Source organism: Vanellus vanellus, assembly GCF_965231255.1.
Source record: "Vanellus vanellus genome assembly, chromosome: 2".
NCBI classification, from domain to species: domain Eukaryota; kingdom Metazoa; phylum Chordata; class Aves; order Charadriiformes; family Charadriidae; genus Vanellus; species Vanellus vanellus.
Window position 1 is genome coordinate 69,750,387 of NC_138906.1, and position 22,190 is coordinate 69,772,576.

The following is a 22,190-nucleotide window of genomic DNA, read 5'->3' on the forward strand; positions in this document are numbered from 1 at the left end:
TCCATTTAAATGTATTTCTGCCTCAGTAAAGTGAGAAACCACTGATAGCACTGAAAAGCTACAGCTGTAAATGAACTGTCGACCACCTACAGAAGAAAAGGCTGGTTTTCTGCTCTGCTGTGTTTGTATCTGGAAAATTGTGGATAGACCCAAAGACAATTCAGAAAACACATTAGTTTTCCAACAAGCCATTTTTTTTACAACAAGACACAAGTGTCACAGCAAAACAGTTTCATAGAATCATAGAATACCAGGTTGAAAGGGACCTCAAGGATCATCTGGTCCAACCTTTCTTGGCAAGAGCACACTCTAGACAAGATACCCAGCACCATGTCCAGCTGAATCTTAAAAGTGTCCAGTGTTGGGGAATCCATTGCTTCCCTGGGGAGATTATTTCAATGGCTGATTGTTCTCATTGGGAAAACTTTTCCTCTTGGGTCCAATCAGAATCTCCCCAGGAGTAAATTGTTCCCATTACCCCTCATCTTTTCCATGTGACTCCTTTTTTACAAGGAGTCTCCGTCATCTTTGTAGCTACCCTTTAAATAGTGGAACACAGCTGTAAGTTTGAGAAGAAACTCCTCCTACCTCCCATAAGTTTCCTGGGTTTTTTTGTTTGGGTTTTTTGTTTGTTTGGTTTTAAAAAAAAAAAAAAAAAAAAAAAAAAAACACAGACAAATTTTACCAATGACTTTTTTGTCTTTTAACAAAAAATCCTATTAGTGTTTTTCCTATTCTACAATAATGTTACAAAGAATATGTGGAACTGTTAAGAATACATCAAGGTGACTGTTTCAGACTTAAACCTCTTAATTTTTTTATTTTCTAGTTAGCAGACTTCTAAAGCATATTCAGTTGATATTCTCTTTTCATCACTGCCAATTTTAAGAGTCTAACTTCTAGTTAAACAAATACTAGATGCTCAAATTTACATTCATGTGATGGTCTACATCTTTACATTCACAAATAAAGATTAACATTTACCAATGGTAAGTCAATTTTTCAAAGCATGGTAAAGACAAACATAAAAATGCCAACCCATAAACAAACAACAGAATTTCAAAAGTCAACTATCACTTCGGGAATCAATTACAAACAAGCACACTTTTACCCTTAAAGCCCAGCCAACAAAAGCTGAGGGTCCAAAATGCCTAATAAAATCAGCAGCCAAGTGATCTGTCTTCTGTTAAATTCCAAGCCAACAAACTCACTTCTCTATACACCAGTGTCTTGTACCAATCAACAGCAATTCAGTTTTGGCATGATTAACTCAAAGCCTCAAAGCCTATTTATAGTCATCCAAGACAAAGTTTCTGCTTAGTTTCTTTCTGTAAGCAAATTCCAAAGCCAGGGATTTGACCCACGAGACAAATGCTAATGTCTTCTGCTTAAATAGATGAAGCCTGTTCCTCAGCCCCAACACTTAATGTGTTAACTCCAACTGGTAGCACTCAAATGCCACAAGATTCATGGAAGCGCATTTCTGCAGACACATCATACACCAGCTAAGCATGACTGTTGTAAAGACTGCACCAGCTAAGTCAACTTAAGGTCCCCATGGGTGCTAAAATGTTTGATCACAACATCTATCCTACTTTCCGTAAGTGTTCGAAACGAGCAGAAAAATCACAGAAACTGGCTAGGATGATGTTGCAATTTCCTAAGAACTGCAGAAATAAGTTATGACAATATAAAACATTCTAAAACACAGCTTTATGATGCAATAAAGATGTTCCTTTGCATCTCTGAGATGCAGAGCAGCTTATCACTTCTCTTAGGGTGAAAGGTATCTCTGTCCACAGTGTTCTAAAGACCAAAAAATTACTGTTTCTGGAAAGACTAAGAGCCTGTGCACAACTTGATTAATTTCAGAATAGGTTTTTGAGCAAGGCCACAGCAAAGAACAGAAGGACCAAAGATTCAATGATTACTCTATATCCACCACAAGGAGGATACAAACAGTACAGGAGTCCACTTCAACACTGCTTCAGAAGAGCTCCTTCCCTACAAACTTGGACAATTCCCAGCGCACAGCTCTACTGCTCCCAACACATACCAGGGAAAGATTGCCTTTTCACAGCTTGCCCATTTCCACTATTTTAAACGTCACTCACAAAAGATTTTACAAAACTAAATTAAAAAAAAAAAAACAAAAAAAACCCGAAAAATTTATACAACCCAGAAGTTCCTGAAGATGAGCTCAAGTCATATGAATGGCAAATAAAAAAAATGTATTTGCACAAACCCCAAGTTAACCATATACAATTCACAAGCTAAGGATGTAGCTAAGCCTCACCCACATTCAACTTAAGATATTAATTCACAACAAGTGGCACTTTCCCTCAAGAAAAAACAACCCAAACATTAAATCAGATCCTATACTTTATTTAGAATTTGCTTAAACAAATGCAAAACCCAGTTCGGGAAACTTAGGATAGCACTGCACTGATGACAACAGTTACCACCTGTCTGAAATGCTAGCCTTAATAAGCTGTAACATAATTAATTACTAATGTCCAACTTGAACATCATTCGCCTTTACACTATTAGCTAAACTCATGGTTTTATTTAGGCTGTAGTCATGCATTTCAACAGATTGCATTTGTTCGGCAGTCCCTAAAAGTTTCAGTGTTTTACTGTAATACACACCTAAGAGCGTACATAAGATTATTAAAATAGAACAAAAAATTAAAATCATCCCTTAATGAAAACAAGCACAGGGTCGTGCTGACCATTATAAGCAAAATTCTCAAATCGTGTTTCAAATAGAAGTCCTTATATAAATTAAACCAACCTCCCAAACCAAACAAACACGAAGCAGAAAGGGGCATCCAAATGGAAGAGTTCCTCAAAAAGGTGATTTTAGCAATTATGATACTTTATGAATCCCAAACACATAACACGGACCCCTTGGAAGAGGAACTAATGGGTCCAACACGAAACCTAACAAACTAAAAAGCAGTAACTCTGAGATAAAATAGAAGTACAAAACATAGACCTTCCTAATATTCAATAGCAAAGCTGCCAACTAAATGGACATAAGATCAGAATGATAGCAAATCATTTTTATTAAAGCCGATTTAATTAAAGGCATGTGACTGCACTTCAAATTTGAAGAATAACCCAGTATCCCCAAATTAAATCAGTAACACAGCTCAGCAGAAATGAAAAGGTTAAGTGCCCCGCTGAGGGATGCCCAGGCGCCGCTCCCCAGGCAGGGCAGTGAGCAGCCGTGCCCAGCCCGCTCTGCTTGGCCGATGCTGCCACCTCTTGGCTCCCACCCATACAGCACCCACCCACAGCCCGACAGATTCACAGGCTCGTTCATTTGAACATACACAAATTCCAAGCCATCCTTAGCTGAAAAAGTTACAAGCGTACACTACTTCATACATTACCATATCCTGATTATTTTTTTTATGTGACTACTTTACAACCGTAAAACATTTTGACAGAAAGAAATCAGAAGGGGAAATCTGAACTTGCTCATGCCAAGCAGCCCTGGGGAGACACAATGTGGTATCATAACAACAAACAAACAAACAAAAAGATGAAAAAGGCTTAAATGAAAAGCACAGATGATCTAAGCAGCAGGTACACTCCAAGGACGGGATGGGACTCTGGGAGAGATAAAAATATCTACATCCATTTTTACTTGTTTGCTCAGTGACAGGACCCATTTTTACACCTAGGAGCCACAGAAACACCAGGCTTACATGAACATAACCCAAGTTGGCCATGAAGAAGGAAACAGAAATTACACTCAGCTCTGTTAGACAGGAAAAAAAGAGAAGCAAGTACTTTATTTGCTCCCATCAAGGAGGAAAAAGAGACACAAATTGGTTTGGGTGTTAACTGTTTAGTGAATTTTGACTGTCTCCAGCCAGCCTCTATAAGCACAGGGCAGTCTTGTCTCTTAACATACCCCCAGGCCTGAGAGGAGGATAACAATATAGGTTAATGCTCTGTATTTGGAGACACATCACAGTTCAAGGTTAGTTGTGCTACATTCAAAATTCTTATCAGCAACAAGCCAGAAACTAACTCACTTAGGCTTGCCTTGCCTCCACAGAGTAACATAAAGCAATAGCAGCTCACACATGCGCAGGCATCCATACTGCAACTGTCAAAAAAAACAACATTCCCAAAACATATTAAAAGCACCTTAATGCAAAGTTGCACAGCAAAGGCCAACCATTGCAAGTTGAGACAACTTAGTCCTAATCAGCAATTTCTCAAAAACAAGGAACTCACAGCTAAGCTTCAGCTTTACTAGCAAGTGAAACTGTAGACAAGCTTCATCTTTCCTAGCAAATGAAACTGTAACCAAATTCTAGCAAGAGCTTGCACTAAGCATCAACCCTTCACTGTTCCCAGTCACCAAGGGTAACAACCATGTCTTTTTCAAGTGCTCCTACAAATGGTCTGATCAAAATATGATCTTGCTCCTACCTCTGAGACTATATAGTCAAAAATCTCTTCAAGTTATAAAAATCTGGTCTGTTCTCCCACTAGCTTTTATAAATCTTCTATGGATTGTTACTTAAACCACGAAGAACCACGTGGATGTCTCAGTAGAGCACTCTACAAAGCTCTGCATCACCTGCACGTCTACGTTGAACTCACTTCATCACTGCTATTTATGCTTCATTTATTAATTGCTTAACCATCTACTAGAGGGACAGATTCAAGATACAAGGATGCACATTACCAGAAGTTGAAATTTACCTTTCATGGTTCAATCCTTTTCAAACTCATTCTTCTGGATTACACCAGTACTGCCAGAACAAAACCCTACTGCACAACCACTAGAGCATGCAGCCAATTGCTCTGCCACTAGAATTAACCCTAAACATGTATGCATGCTTCAATTTACCTACATAAGCACCTTACAGGTGTCTCTGAAGATACTGTGCATGTAGGATTTATTTAGGCTCTCAGGCCTGCTCCCAACTTTCAGTTGCCAGCTCTGTGACTGCAAAAGAAAAACACTGTGAAAGAAAAAAAATCAATTCAATTTAGATGAACTGTAAAATAGGCAATAAGTGGGATAAAGCAAACAGTACATGCTTGTCAGATCAAGCTCTAATGTCAGTGATATAGGAAGCTGTTATGAGGAGAAAACACACACTAGTTCTTTCTAGTTCCCCTATAAACAGGGGAAACACTTCCCAGTTTGAGAATTAGAGTAGTTCTACCCTGTAACACAGACAACATCCTCAAAGCTAGATACCCCACTTAACAGAAAGTTGCCTAACGGGAATATGAAGTTGATGCTGAGGAAGCTGAGGTAGGAAAAACTCACCACAAAGAGGTAGCACAGTGCAAGATAAGGTGATAAGTAACAGAATTCTAGCCACACACACGCTAGGAAGTTTTACAGGGAACACAGGAACCGTAGTAAGAGTAATACACAACTGCCAAAACCACAATATGTAGTTTACAGAGACCTGGGGAACATGCACTGCTGCAGATGAGTCACAGCATGATGTTATATTAACTCTACATTGCAAGAACGCACCCCAACAATATCCAGACCCATCATCCCACTCATTGCCTTATTGGACACTTCAGGCTACACTGGGACTACCTGTATTCCTCCCAAAGAACGGTGAAATCTTGATCATCTACATTCATGTAATGTCATCTGTTGCATCCCATGAACATCACCTTTCACTTTTCCTCTATGTCCCATTTCACCCTCTCTCCTCATCCTCTTAACCTTCTCACCACAAAAGTTTCAGATTCTAAACAGATGACAAGAGCTCTTATACCTCCTTGGAAGATTGTGCTTGATATGCCCAAATGTAACAATTATTTCAGCAGCAGTGAAAGAAGGAGAATAAACGTAACAAAACCCACCACACTCACATCCAAGTATCCACATACTAGCTGTGCATGACAGAGTAGGGTTTTCAGGCCAGAGCACCAAGAACCAAAACGCAAAGCAAACTTGTGACAAGCAGCAACTCAGACCTTCTGAAAGCAGGAGACCATATTGCTGGAACTGTTAAGACCATTATCTTGCTGTAACAATAGGTACAGAAATAGGTTACTTTACTGCTTCTCTCAGTATCAACTACCAAAAGCTTTATGTCCAGATTATCGGTCAGTTTGAATCTGAAAAAAACTTGTTGAAGGAGTAGTTATGCAGGTGTGTAAGGTTATCAAGCAATGCAAAAACATATAGGATTGTGACTCTACAAATTATGGACAACAGGGGAATTCTTCAGCAAGGGTGTCAAACCACAAAATTTGCAACTCGGTTCACTTTTCTTCATTGCTCAGCTGCTTCACAGAGAATGACACTTTCATGATTGCAGTGTTGTCAGAGAAAACAAACACCTCTCATCACTAGAAAAGTAGTTTGGGTTATTTTGTGTATTTAAATCTCCACCCCCAAAAAAATGGTTGTAAAGTATCTTTTTTTTCTAAACTAGCACTGGAATCACAATCATTTGAAAAGTACGAATCTAAAAGCAAAGACTAAACTTGAATTCTCTGATTGATAAGGCTAAATATCAAGAACTTCATGAGAAGCTAATAAAGATTTGTCTTTTAGCTTAAAAAAGAATACTAAAAATATCTCACAATGAGGATGGCTCATAGCATCCCAAAATTACACTGTAATCACTACTGCTTGTTTTACATGATGCTTCTCTGATGCTTCATAAGTATTATCAGCAGGGGAGAGGGAGAAAAATGGAAAGACCAACTGCTGATTCTGAGCAACTAAAAGCACACACCAGAAACCAGCAGTAACTTTAGTCAAAATACTTTATCAATCACTACACAGGCTGCAGTTACTTCTGTGTTAACAAATGTATAGAATACACTAACCTGTTGAAGTGATCTCTACTTTAGGACAACAAAATAAATCAAAATCTAAAATTATTAAACATTTATTGTGCAGTAGAAAAGTACTTTTAAAACAATGTTTAAAACAGCACCAAATTCTGAAATGTGATTCAGAAACTGAGTCAATACCTATACAATCTCAGTCATTTTCTTTATTTTCCACTTGGATGAAAAAAATGGATGCTGCAGCACACTTTGCTGTATCTGTATGGGGATGTCCAAAGTCTAAGGAAGCATGGTTTAGGCAACGCCTTTGAACACTGAGGTCTATATTAGTTTGTAGCACTTCATCTGCTTTTTCAACAGCAGACTAAGCATGTTTCCTTTTACATCTGTCTTCTTTTCAACGTTAAGTCTTAGGTAGATCAGAGCATTTGTTCTTCCTTGCCTTCTTCCTTCTTCTGCTCAAATTTACTGTTTCAGCAGATGGACAGTCTTAAGGCTACCTCAGCTATGTCCACTGGTAAACAAAACTGACTAGTGTTTAGAAAATGAACAAGTAGAAGACCAGGTGATTTCTTTAACAGTATTTCAAAATATTATTTCAGATTTGCTTTAGAGAAAGACATAAGCTCTCTGCACAGTGGATTTCAGAGTTGTAAGATGTATAACATGGACCATAAAAATTAAGCTTCAATAGAAATTGGCAAGTCTCACCAACAATTACCATAATGGAGTGAGCTCTTCAAGAACTACAGGGCAGAACCCATGAAAAATACAGCATCTTTCCATCCAGCAAACTCACAGACAAATTCTGTGAGACAGTAAAAAGGATGCCTGAACAAAGACTAGTCTAAAATTGCATAAGTAAAGCTGAGGGTCTATAATACAACTGTTTTCTATGCGTTAAATCAAGGCCAAGCCCACTGAATTAGCAACAAAACAATTCCACCCCTTTTTGCTTCTGGAATCCAATACTACAGGAGGAAAAAAGTTCCATGCTAGCATTTACTAAAAAAAAAAAAAAAAAAAAAAAACCAAACAAACAAACAAAAAAAAAACCCAAACAAACAAAAAAAAACCCACACAACCAGAGTAGTGCAGATAAGCTGTTACCGGTTTAGTTTTGCTGAATGTTTGTTAATAACAGTTTTTGCTTCCTCTTCATAAAAGGAAGAGTTACTGCTAAAAATGACTCCTCCTCTCCCTCCCACCCCCAGCATGTTTTACAGCAACTGAGGAGGGAATGCTTTGGACCTGAACACCCTCAAGCCAAAAGCAATTATCACAAAACAACAAGCATACCAAGCTGCTTGATCCATCAAAATGCATTCAAGAAGGCTGGGCCAAAACCATCCATTCCACAGAACAAGAAACCTACAGATGCCAACAAATGCTAATATAACTACCTGCTTCGGAAGTCAATTCCTTCTATCACGGAATCACGGAGTTTTAGAGTTGGAAGGGACCTCTAGAGATCATCTAGTCCAACTCCCCTGCTAAAGCAGGATTGCCTAGAGCACATTACTCAGGACTGCATCCAGGCGGGTTTGAAAAGTCTCCAGAGAAGTGGATGCCTGGCTACACATGCTCAGTTCCATCTTTCAGAGAGAAGGTGCTGTTAAGTGGCACACATACTGAATTCCTTTCCCAAACATCTGGCTCACAGTATTCCAGCTCACTCCCTTCCTCTTTTTCACAGTAGGCATTACTTGTCTGTACCATAAGAGTTTCTCCCACCAGCTTGTATCTCAAAGGGAGCACTCTAGTAGGTCTGCAGACGTATCTAAACTATACAGCGAGTCATGCCGCCAAGAAACCAAAACCAGTTTTAGAACCAGTAAAACCTCCATCAGCTACATTGTTTTCCGAACATGAACACGTACCACGGTACAGCCCTACACTGATAGCAGCTGGTCCACACATTTCTGTGTAGCTCAGACTAACAAAGGAGCTTTGTGTTCCCACAGGATGGTATGCAAGATTTGTTCAGAATACTGCTTCCATCTTCACATTCTAAAAGCAGATACAAAAATAGGTTCAGCTCTTCTGCTGGTTTCCCTTTGCCTTTTTTAAGCCGATGCAGTTCCTGACTTTTAATCAGCACTGCTGTTATTACAATACCTGTATATTGCCAATTCACACTGCACTCTCTACCCAGAGGTAGTCTTTGCTGTGAAAAACTGTAGCACAGCCCTCAGTTTTCACCTTTGGATATAGCCACTCCTAAAAGCAACAAAGGTGCTTGTACAGAAAGAACAATTTCAAAACAAATGAAATGCAAGGGGGGGGGGGGAGGGGAGAAGAAAGATTTTTGCATGACCTGAACAGAGTTCAAATCAAGTAGTTAAACAGAGTAGAATCCATGCATTAAACAGAGATACACAATAGTATTGAAATAAGATTTTTTGCAACAAGTCATAAAAAATTATTTCTGTAAATAGAAGATATCATTATATCCATGTTCAGTTTTGGCTAAGGCAACTTATAAGGCAGGTTGCATTGTTATAGCTTCTAGTTAGCAATAAAGCTCTGTCTGATGCTGCTTCTCTTCCTTTTAATTTTTTTCAATCTTGCAATTAGATAGAAGACACTAGAAACAGTGTTTTACCATTTCCCTTATAACAGAGCAAGAACTGCAAGTAAAAGTCACATTTTATTGCCAAGAACCAGAACTTTATTCCAGCACCTCTTCAGTAAGTGTTGTTGACTCAAAAGCTTAGGAACATGTAGGAAACTGGCTAATTAAAACACTTTTCTCTAAGTAATAGCTGTCAAAGATGCTGTGACAACAGATAATCTTTCACCTGAGTGAATGTTTCTGTATTTTCCTCAAGTTTATAACAGTTTTACATTAAATTAACAAATTCTAGCAACAGAGAGAGGCACCGATTTAGAAATTAGCTCTTGCAAAACATTTTTTTGTTATTTTTTGCATAGTGTGAACAATATTATGTTTAATTTCAATAAATGTTTGAAATTTGGATTATGTTAAGCAGTATTTACTGAGTAACTACTTCACTATATAGGACGAAAAGAGATTCAATCCCTCCTTGACATTCTATCTGGACTTCCCAGATGAGTGCCTTTAAAAAAAATAATATGCTTTCTTAAAAAGGAATTGACGAGAGAGACTCAAGAAGTGTTGGGAAACTTCCTATATTGGCATTTCCTCTAACAAAAAGATGGACAGCGTGAGCAATGTAAAGTATGCACCTGATGCTAAAAATCTTAACTGCCACTTTATCAAGAGCAAGACTGTTTTTGTCTCGCTGTTTTTGTCACACCTTTGACAAGTGAGTGACTCCATTTTCTCTGTACCCTCCTACTGGGTATTGCCATCTGCAACTAGCATCTTCCATGAGCCTTCTCTTCTTAAAGGCTGAAGAAACCCAGTCTCTCCTCATACATTGTGTGCTCCCTAACCATCTTCGTGGCCCTCCACTGGACTCACTCCACTACATCAATCTCCCTCTTTTCCTGGGGAGCTCAAAGGTGGATCACTGGACACAGCACTCCAAATGCTGTCTCACAAGTACCACAGAGAGCTGAAGGATCACTTTCCCCGATCTGCTGGCTACACTCTTGCTAACAGCCCAGGACACAGTTTGACTTTTTTACTGTAAGAACACATTGCTGACTCACATTCAATTTCTTGTCTAACTCAAACCCAAAATCATTTTCTGAAAAGCTGCTTTCTAGTCAGTCTGCCCACCCCCACCTTTACCACTAGCTGGGGTTACACCAATCCTAGGATTTTGCATTTGCCTTTGCTAAATATCATATGGTTTTCCTTAGCCCTTTTTCTAGTCTATTAAGGTCCCGCTGAACCACAGCACTGGTTTCCAGCCTGTCAACCATTTTCCCCAGTTTGGCATAGTCTACAAACTTGATGAAGGTGCACTACATCCTGTCCTCCAAGTCCATTAAAGACATTAAATAGATTTGTCCCAGTGTAAAACCCTGAGAGACATTATCAGTAATCCAAGCAGTAATAGAGCACTTTCATACGCACTTGTCACCAGAAGCATCACTATATTAAGCAGAAAGGCAGTTGCCCTCTTCACCACCTCATAGTCTCACATACAGCTACCACACTTGCATTCAGTTCCGGCTTCATTAACAGCCTATAAAGGAGAACATTCAACAGACAGGTTTGTAAAAATTCACTTTAGTCAGAATTTGCAGCCAATATTTTTGTGGAACAAAAATTAAATTTCCAGAGGTCCTTAAATATATCAGCTTAAAAAGAAGTTACCTAATCTCACAAAGAAGAAACCACACTGGGTAATTTCTGCCTACCACCTCAGCATTGGGGTTTTGTTTGCTTGATTTAATAGATGTATATACAAACAGAAAAATAGACTAAATCAAGACCTCAATTTAATAACGACCAGAAACTAGCACTCAACTTCATATGAAGTTACCAAAATTATTCTGTAGGTATTTCTGCCCCAGCTACTGCAACTTTTATTCAGTTTTCAGTCCTCAGTTTCAGATTCCAGATGTACTTATTTTATTCTAAAGTTATGAACACTTAACGTTTTAGAAGGAGAAGCGTCCTGGATTCAGATAGGACAGAGTTAATTTTCTTTCTAGTAGCTGCTGTGTTTTGGATTTAGTATGAGAATAATGTTGATAACACATATTGGTTTAGCTGTCGCTAAGTAATGTTTATATTAAGTCAAGGACTTCTCATAGCTTCCCACAGAAGTTGAGAGGGAGCTTCAAGGACAAGCTGGCCAAAGAAATATTCCATACCATAGATGTCATGCTCAGTATATACATGGGGGTTGGCCAGGGGCAGGAATCCGAGATCGCTGCTCAGGAATGGCTGGGCAATCGATCACTGGGTGATGACAGCAATTGTATTGGATCACTTTATTTTGTATATTCTTTTACCATTTTTTTCTTCTCTTCCATTACTGTTCTCTTAAATTGTCTTTATCTCAACCCACAAGGGTTTTTTTATCCCTCCTTTTTCTCCCTCTTCTCCCTACCCTACTGGGGCAGGGGGGGGAAGGAGTGAGTGAAGAGCTGCCTCGTCCTAGTTGGTGGCTGGGGTTAAATTTTAGGTAGTTCCTTCATTTGCTGCACTCCACCTTTCCTACATTTCTCCCAAAAAAATTCCAAAAGCACAGGACACCCATCCAAATCTTGACCAGCCAGAAGTAGCATCTGGAACACTATGCATTAGAGAAATTAAGGTAAAGAGAAGTTAAATTTAAGAAAGCTGTAACAAGGCAAAATTCAGAACTCATTTGCAGTCTTACACAAACAGCTGTCACAAGTAAGGCTTTCTGAACCAGCACTCCACTTGTCTGTGAAAAGGGCATACCTACTCCAGAGCTGAACTACTAATTAAAGAATCACCTGGGTTCCCTAAAATAGTTCAGCCTTCAAATAATTCAGTATCTTGTTTCCACTTAGATAACTACAGAAAGATCAACTGCAAAAGAGGAAAATGAGATGTAACTGTTCAACAATATAATGAGATGTTCATAAAAAATACTGAAACATTGACATCAATCTATGTTTTCAGCTTTCTACAACTTTCCTTTCAACATTTTGCTTTAAGGAGATTAAACGTGGCCAGCACAACCACTAGTTTAGTCTTTTTTCTTTAGGGTTGGGGAGTAGGGAGGAGCAGAACAAGATGACAAGGAGTATTTTGAAGTACTTCAAGAAAAGGAGAAATAGGATTTTCAGCTTTTTCAAGTGTACAAAATACAATCCTATATCATCCCACCTCCATCATACTGATTATCCCTCCCAAAATAAAAGATCATTCACATGTTGTTCAACTGTGCTCCAGCAGAAAAAAAAAACATCACTAAGTGACAACACACTTCCTTCTTCTCTCTCTCACTTGGGTTCCACCAATTACAATCAGACAACCAGCTACATTCTGGCCAAGAATTAACATCTCTCCCTTCCACTCCTATAAAAACTTTTCAATTAAGTTTAGCAAGCAACACACCCACAAAAGGCACTGCATGACATCTATTAGATGGCTGCCCTGTCAGGAAAACCTAACCATTCTGAAAGCACTCATCTTGTAATCATTCTGCTTAATCCCAGGAAAACACTTTACCTCCTCACCTTCAAATTAGAAAGAGATCAAAGGGGGATTTGAAAAAGTGTAATTAAGGCTAAGAACATTTGATGACAGCTTGACAGCTCTGAACATTCACCCAAAAAAAATATTCTGAATTATGTGACTTGTCTGATATTGTTACCTGTAATTTTGTACCCATATGCAGCCAGCTGTCCAGCCATATATTCGCCATCTGAATTATTGTGAGAACATCCCCATGTCCGAATCCAGATTTTCTGAGCACCAGGAATAATGCTGTTAAGTAAAAAATGAATGAAAAATGCAAGTTAAAAGACAAATAAACTTTCCCTTTAAGCCCAACTAACTGACTCAATTAATCATAATGCTCCAAATATAAAACAAGCAACACAAACAGTAATAACTCCAAAACAGCTGGGGAAGAACACCATGATTATTTTAGTGTAGTCAGTATTAGGCATGACTGGCATTTTCTCTACAGAAACCCGCATGATGCTGTGTTTTGCATTTGTGGCTAAAACAGTGTTGATAATACACCTGTGTCATAGCTACTGCTGAACAGTGCCTGCACAGCACCAAAACCTTCTGTCTCCCACTGTGCTCCACCCTGCCACAAGCAGGCTGGCGGGGGGGCAACAGGTTGGGAGGGAACACAGCTGGGATAGCTGACCCAGATTGACCAAAAGGATAATCCATACCAGATGGCATCGTGCTCAGCAATAAAAACTGGGGCTTTGGTCTTTCCAAAGCAGACACTGTTCTGAGACTGGCTGGGCATCAGTCTGCTTGTGGGAGGTGGTAAGCAATCGGTTTTGAGTTAAGAGGGAAAAACCCAAGTCTTTTCTTCACTCGAACTGTCTCTATCCGAACCCACAAGTTCTCTTGCTTTTGCTCTTCCAATTTTCTCCCCCAACCTACTGTGAGGAGGGGTGAGCAAGGGGCTGGGTGGCAGCTCAGTTGTAGGGCAGGGTCAGTCCACCACAAGTGGCAAGAAAAGAGTTTTAGAATGGAGGAGGGGAGGAACTGTAGGATAATGGAGAAAAGCTGTAGGATAAGAAGAGATTCAGTATGCTGAAGTTCACAAACTTCAATACTCAGACAACTAACTTTCTCAAAATTGTATCATTAACAAACAAACTGTTAAACTACAACCTTTTGATAATTATTGCACCCCTTCGTTGTAGTTCCCTCCATACAAGTCATCTTTATAAATTCTTAACTTAAGCCTGCCACCAGCCACATTAACATCTGAAAGCTCATATCCCAACCTTTCTGGGCTACAGATGCAGCATGGCAGATTTGCACCATGGAACTAGCGCACACAATGGTTTAAGAACCAACAAAAAATTCTACAAGAAGTTCTCATTAAAACTCCTGGGATAACTATGCCAATGAGCTAAAGATGATAGTATAAGAATGACACGCATCCTAGAACACTATCCTTTGCCTGCCCACATCTTTTTTTCTCCTCCTGCACTTCTTTTTTTAAAGATACTTTCCCTAGCTAGAAATAGAAATTTGTTAATGGAAGATTAATGATCACTAAGCAGACATGTGCAACGTGTTTAGACTTCCTACTGTCTAAACAACACACATTCAGTGTGCTTTCTTGGGTCAAAAACACTAAAATACAGCTTGTTAGATAACATGTAGTACCTGAACATCTAGGAGAATGGAGTGCTAGTCTGAACTGTCTATAGACCACCAGTTTGGCTGTACATACACTCCTGGTAGAATGGGGTCAATGCATCTTTACAGGGCTTCACATAAAGGTGCACTGTTATGCTTATCACATCTCTCTTGAACACTAATGAAAAAACAAAACTGAATTTCCTGTGCATTCCACACATACTTTACTTTCATCTTTATTATGCAGGCAAATTTTATCCACCAGCTCGAAATTAAGCTGGAGGGGTGGGGGGGTGGACAAAACAAAATCCAGATCTCTGAACTGCAGTACAAACTAGAATTAATAACTGAGCTCACCTATACTTTAATCAATTCCACTGCAGCAGAAAGTTCATTCTGTTCTTATGGGAATCACAAGAATGAAAAATGCAAAGATACATTCTGTAGTTATTGCATACTATTTCCACTGAAATAAAACAGTAAGTTTAAAAGAAGTTTCACTATACTACTTGCAGGATGTACGTATAAAAAGTACGCTTTTGGAAATCCCAGGTTCCAGAAACCAGGTAGAAAAACTGAAGCAAGGACAATGTATCCTTGGTGGAAGAGGATCACGTCATGGAAGACTTCAGTGAACTGGACATGCGTAACTCCCTGGGCCATGACATGCGCCCACAAGAGATATGGACGTACTGGAGACAGTCCAACAAAGGGCTATGAAGGTTACTAAAGGACTGGAGCATCTCTTCTCGTAAGAGGCTGAAAGCTGGGACTGCTCAGCCTGGAGAAGAGAATGCTTGGGGGAACCTCATCAATGTGTATAAATACCTGAAGGGAGGGGGCAAACAGGACAGCACAAGGCTCTTTTCAGTGGTGCCCAGTGACACGACCAGAGGCAACTGGCACGAAGTGAAAGACAGGAGGCTCCTTCTGAACATCAGTAAACCCACTTTCACTGAGGGTGACTGAACACTGGCACAGGTTACCCAGGGAGAAGATATTCCAAAACTATCTAGGCACGGTCCTGGCCAACTGGTTCTAGGTGGCCCTGCTTGAGCAGGTGTTTGGACAAGATGACCTCCAGAGGTTCCTTCCAACCTCAACTCTTTTGTGATTCTCAGAATTTCATTTATATTTCTCATTCCAAATGTCAAAAGGCTACTCCAGGACTGCATTTTGAAGAGCTCAGCTTTTATTTAGGTAATTAAGGTGAAGCAGACAATTTTTCAAAAATTTTTTATGCATAAAAGCTTAAGTAACAGGAATCATTTTTTCAGTCTGAATACTCCATTACTCACTATCTCTCAGTTATAATTGATTTCTACAGAAAGTTTGTCTAGGACAAGAAATTTGCTTAGGATTTATTATTCATAATCACTACATTTTATAAACACTATTTTGCTCATTTTTATCTTGTATCGAGATTTTACATTATGAGATAACGAGAATTTCCACCTTATTTTTAGAAGCTGACAGTGAGCACAAGATATGAAAAAAAGCAACAAGATAGGGTTGATGGAAGAATTTACCTGTCACTCGGAGGATCATCATCTGTCTGAATATTTTTTTGTGAACTGCGTTTTCGCACTTTTGGAAAAATATTCTTTCTTACAAACTGCCGATCATGTGGTTTCAAATCTTCTGCTGACACAATATCTTCAATATCTTCAAGCACTGAATCACAGGCCGCAGGCATCTTCAAGAAGCCTTAGAGAAGACTGGTATTAGGAAGCACTTGAATACAAAAACAAGGCATAGTATCTACTGCATGTGTTTTCATAAAGTTAGATATTTTTCTGCATATAACTGCAATATATCATATATATGAGGGATACTGAGCACAGAAAAACAATCAACTACCCAGAGATATTTCCTGATACCCCGTTCCCCCAAGATCCCTCAAACACAGGCAAGGAGAAAGCCACAAACCACAGATTTATTTATTTTTTTTTAGTAATCTGTACCTTGTCATCCTCTAATTCAAAAACCCTGCAGCTCCTCTGACATGACATATCCAAGATACAAGAATTCTTAATCATGTCAGGCATATAGTGAAATAACGATTTCATGTTATGTGATGGATAGGCTTCCACTCACATCACAGAAGAAAGAAAGATACAGCATTCAAGCACCTGCTTCAGAGGCTGTTCTAGCTCTTATTTGTGTGCTGAAAACAGGTGCACAATAGTACAATATGTCTTCATAGTCCTTTTGAAAACAAACCAAACTATTCCTAGAATTCCTGATCCCACAGGCCTTTCATTTGAATAACTTAATTTATCAGACAGCAAAATAAGAATTCCTGTCCTCAGGTGCAAGGCATTAAACAACGGTACTTAACTAATATAAGATAGCTATATTATCATCTGGCTCGTATAACATTCTAGAAGATCACTAAAATCTAATTATATTTTCTACAAGAAAGTAAATATATATATGCGTATGTATCTCCCAGCAGATCTCAAGATCCAGATGAGTTTTCAGGAAAGGAAAAAAAGTTATTTGCTAAAGGACCCTATAAAACAAAAGGTACACCATTAATTACAGGCCTCACACTGTGCTATGTGTAATTCTTAATCAGAATAAAGTTTGATTTACCATTGGAAACCTGTGTTCAAATATGTCTCAACAGTTTACTACGGAAATCACAAAAAGGCATTTCACAGAGTTTACAGGGAAAATACAACATTTTCCTAACTGACAGTGAAGAACAAAACAAACAAGGCTTTAATTTCTTTAAAACTAGATTTCAGGAACAGAAAATTCAGGCTACTGGCATACAAAATACTTTCAGATGCTGCAATTGAATTATTCAAGAACATAAGAAGTTAAACACCTGTGCATTTTCCCAGTATGAGTGCTTCAGTCAATCTTGCAAACTATACTTCGAAATAAAACTCCATATAACCCAAACCATTACACATTTAACTTAAAATCCTCACAAAGAGGATGCACTTGACAAAGACATTTAAGTATTTAGCATTTTTCCAGATCAAAAGTCTCAGGATGTATAAAAAACACAGCAAAGAATGAACAAGAATAAAATGCTGTGAAAAGTCGATCAATAAAAAATATTGGGGGGGGGGGGGGTAAAATCCCTTACAATACTTTATACCACCAACAGTATGTACAAATAGGCAAAGTTATCAACTCAATACACAGAAGGAAGATAAGGTTTTGATTTGCTGTTTTTTTTCCTCTGTTCCAAAAAAGTATCTGACAAAATGGACCAGATGGCGAAACAAATAAGCTTAACTTTATTTTGGTGGCCCACAAAAGAAAGAACACAGCCAAATAAAGTTCATACCTTTTTAAGCTTGATCTAAATCCACTTGGATAATAATCCTGGGGAAAAACAGAAAAACGATATGGCATGAACAAGCAGAACTAGCAGACAAAACCATGAGTTCATGTTATTGTCCGACAAGCATTTGTCTTCCATCTGCCGAACTCTGTTTCTTGCTCAGTTTGACCTTAAGACTAACTACACACAGACTGGCAAGGTGGAACAGTAGCCACACTTTCCCTGTCCTTCCCCGAGCAGAGGCACTAATCTTTTTGTCCTTATTTTATAGAGCTTTTGTTGTCGAAGTCTGATGTACTTAAGTTCTTTCAGACTTTTCCTCCTCCAGACTTCTGTTTTCAATCAGGAGTTTAAAAATTTGAAAGAAAGAAAGGAAAGAGACTGACTGGCAAGGAGAATACAATTTCATAAGTTTTATTTCCTTGAAGTGTTTGATTAACAGTAAATTTTAACTGAAAGCATTCACAGCTTTTTTTTTTAATTGCAAACACTGTAAACCCTTTTCAGAACAGATTATTTGATATCTGCCCTAGTTCTATATGCACACATGAGATCTCTTCTTCACAAGCAAATAAATATAAATTCCTGCAGCTACTCTGCCAGACTGACTGAAATAAGAGGCAATAATAAAATTAGAAGTTAACATATTCTTCTTATACTGTCAAGTTGTACCTACAGAACTTTATGTTTCTCTTTAAAAAATGAAGGTTAGTAAATAAAGACCAATAAAAGCGTCTTTAATGTCGTGACACAAACAAAACTTCCCTTGCCCCAGTCTATTTCAGTTATCCCTCCTTCATCTTCTTACCCGTACCAACAGTGTACTACTACTTTCCACAGAGAAAACTTCCATCCAGGCAGAAGAGGACCGCTCTTTCCTCTATTTACCAACAGGTGTCTCCGGTAAAGCCGCGGGCTTTTATCCCCAGGCTTGCAAGGAGCAAAAGAAAACTGCAGCGTTAATACAACATAAGACCGACCCACCACCTCGGGGCCCCGGGGCAAGCTTCTGCGGGTCAAGCCACCGCCTCACCCGGCCTACAGCACAGACGCCCCGGAACCCGGCTGCGGCTCGACACCCCCTTCACCCCACCCCAAGCTCCCATCCCGCTGAGGGCCCCCGACCCCTGGGTTGATGGCAACCGGGCCGCCAGAAGCTCTGGAGATGCCCGCCAGAGGGGTCATTCCCCGCTCCCGCCTCTAACGCGGAGCCCAGAGGAGGCCCCGCAGGGTCGCACGGCAAAGCCAAGCGGGGAGGGGGAGGGAAAGGGGAACGACTCGGCCGTTACCGCCACAACCAGCCGAGGGGAGGGGAGGGGAGGGGAGGGGAGGGGAAAGGAGAGGAGAGGACTCAACGGCAGGCCCCGGCACTCACCACCGCGTCAACTGAAATCCGCCATCACGGCTGCCTTGCCCCACCTCAAGCCCCCGCGCGCGCAGCTGCGGCGCGACGGCGGCCGGCAGTGGCCAAACTAGTCCGCCGGCCTCTGCGGCGCAGCCTCGCGAGAGCCAGCGCGGGGCGGGGCAGCGGCAGCGGGGCCGGCGGACCGGGACCGGGCCTGCTCGTCTCGCTGCAAGAGCCCCGCGGTATTCAACCGCCGGGCCGGCATTCCCGCTCCTTTCGCCGGTGGACTGCCGTACGTGGGGGAAGAGCACAGCTGAGGCCTGTCCGGAGCTGGGGGCGGCGGCGGCGGCGGCGGCCGTTAGGGTTGTTGGAGCCCGAACAGCTGCCGCGGCCCTCAGCGGGGAGGGGGAGAGAAACGGGGAGCGGCGTCGCTTGCTCCGCTCCGGGGAAAAAAAAAAAAATAAAAATGGGGCGGCCCTGCCTTCATCCTCTGGAAGCCGTAACGGGACGGCTCCGGGGGACCACCGCGCTTCTGGCCGCCGGGGCCGTGAGGGGGGGGCGTCCGGGGTCGTCTCTTGGGACGGCGGCGGTTGAAAGCGGCTGCGGCCTCTCCGTCCGCGCCGCTCTCGGGGATGGGGGGGTGCCCCCTCTTGGTCCCTCAGCGCCCCTGGACAGCGTCCCGCCGCTTTGGGCCGGGCGCCCCGGTGGCTTTTTGAGGCTCTGCTCCAGAAGCGTGGCTGTGAGGACCCGGCAGCTGCGATCCGCACGGCATCGAGTTTGCCGGGCTGCTGGGGGTGGTGTACTGGAAACGTCGGATATTGTCAGACTGAAGGTGAAAATGGGATTTCCTCCATCAGTGCACCGTTGGCTGTGCTTGAGGCACAAAGTAACCGGGGGGGGGATCAGCCGAGCACCAAGGCCAAGCGTCCTCTGCTCGACTTTCCCAAATCCTTGGAGCCTCACCTTTATTTTAATTGAAAATTAGGTCTAGCAATACGTATCCAGTTACAACAGTTGGATTCAGATGTATCGGATCCAAAAGAATGATGAGCTATTTATTCTTGTTGTTGCCGCAACATTTTTTTATTTTTAATCATTAATTTCCTCAAAATACAATGCTAGTAACAACTTTTCTGTTTAATCTGAAAGGCATTGGTCAAAATATTTAATATTAGATGACTAAAGTTTATGGCATTGCTTTTCCTCCAGTTTAGGGCTAGTAGCAACTTTTCTCATAAATATTTTGGAAGATGTTAGTCTGGGTGTTTAAACTTGGATAGCTAAAGCTAGGGCTCTAAGCAGATTGTTAACTGTATCATTTCCTTGTTGATCAAAGTGTTATAGAGGGTGAGCATAATCTTATTGCTTTCGTTTTAATATACACAGTTAACCTAAAAAGGTTATTTATATTGCATCTTTAACATTTTATTTTGGGGTAGCCTGCTTTGGAATATAAAAGTCACCATGTCTTGTAATTAGATTTTGAACATTAAGTTACTGTCTTTAGAAGGAGCCTTTGGAATCGTTATTTTATTCTCCAGATAGCAGATTATAGTCTCCCTCAAACTGGAGGGAAAGTGAATGAAAGCCCTGAGTGTATTCCATAATAGGCCTATTGGTCTGCTAGCAGATAAAACCTGGCAGCTTCTGCCTACGAATATCACTTCCCCTCCCTCTCCTTTTTCTTAAAAAACTTGTGCTTATTTTATGTCACGCTTATCTGACAGTGTTCACAGGTAAAAAAAAGGTAACAGTGAGAACAAAGTAACAGAGATTTGAAGAGGAAAATTAGGACAGAAAGAAACAAGCACTTCATTTAGATCAGTCTTTAAGAACAAATCATTCTAGGCAGGACTAAGCACTATTAATATCACCCTGGCCTCATGATAGAGTCGTTGTTACAGCTTAAGATACATTTGCCTTTGTGATTGGTCTTTGTTTAAGCGCACAAGTACTTTTCAGAGATAGTGAGACAGTGAATAGTGTGTAATTCATTATTTTTGCAGCATTTTTAGCCGAAAATAAAATGGACATCAGTAGTCGCATTAATCTTTTAGACATCTTCCTTCATAGTAAGGTGTAAGCGGACCTTAGTGTGTCAGTAAGTAACAGTATATGTATTACCAATCAGTATTTTAACTGCTTCCTGATAAGATTAGCAATTTTCTTCCTTTTACTTTTCAGTTTCCCATTTTCAGTTTTCTGAGTATTTCACATGCAGTCCTTGAATTAAACTTCTCTGTCCTGAGAGGAGCACTGCACTGCACTACTCCACAGTTATCTAGACTAGCTGATTGTTACCTTTCTGGTTAAATAAAACTGGGCGGACATCAGTGCTGTTTTATGGTTGCCTAAAAAAGCAAAGCACAGATAGCCTGCTAGACATATCCAAAAATCTCCAGATGGCCATGATTGATAAAACACTACTTGTTAAGGGGAGGTAGTGAACTCCAAGAGTAGCTCCCAGGCAGGAATAACCCGAGTCCCATACCTAGTGACATAAATAGGCCATGATGATCAGTTTCAGCATGGTCCGGCAGAGTCCTTACTTTGTCCCGCTGCCAAGAATTCATAGTATCAAGCAGCCTTTGTGCCAGCACAGTCCTATTCAGATCTAGGATGTAGCCACACCATGGAAGGCACCCTTTCAGTGCTTTTGAAGGTGACAAATCTAAATTGCTTTGTAGCATATTCATAGTAACAAACCAAGCTGCACACAGACTGCTGGTAGTGCAGCAGGTAGCAAGGGAAGAAGGTGATTCCCTACCAACTCCTGACCGCAGGAAGAAAGCTTATCTATACCTACCCAGAAAAACTGCATTTTAAGAAACAGTGGCTGACAGTACAATTCATACTACTGGCCTTTTATAGACTAGCAATGTACATGCTCCAGTTCCTGGAATGTCCAAAGAACAGCTTTAGAATACATCCTTTCCAAGTTGCCTGCATACCATACTTCCTACTCTTCAGGGGTGGTTGACTGGAAGACACCAGCCTCAGTTGGGTTACCATGTTAAGTCATTATAGGTTTTGTAGGA

At 40.5% G+C, this 22,190-nt stretch overlaps 1 protein-coding gene across 1 annotated transcript in view; it reads right to left on the minus strand.

The window, feature by feature from the left end:
• CDKAL1 (CDKAL1 threonylcarbamoyladenosine tRNA methylthiotransferase) overlaps nucleotides 1-19,280 on the minus strand; it is a 433,436-nt gene extending 414,156 nt beyond the window's left edge. The window contains exons 1-4 of the mRNA XM_082499568.1: nucleotides 19,183-19,280; nucleotides 17,811-17,848; nucleotides 16,033-16,237; nucleotides 13,038-13,150 (exon numbers count right to left, since the gene is read on the minus strand). Of these exons, the coding sequence (XP_082355694.1) occupies nucleotides 13,038-13,150; nucleotides 16,033-16,199 (280 nt within the window). The 5' untranslated portion in view covers nucleotides 16,200-16,237; nucleotides 17,811-17,848; nucleotides 19,183-19,280. The remainder of the gene's footprint in view (nucleotides 1-13,037; nucleotides 13,151-16,032; nucleotides 16,238-17,810; nucleotides 17,849-19,182) is intronic.
• Nucleotides 19,281-22,190: the final 2,910 nt, after the last annotated feature.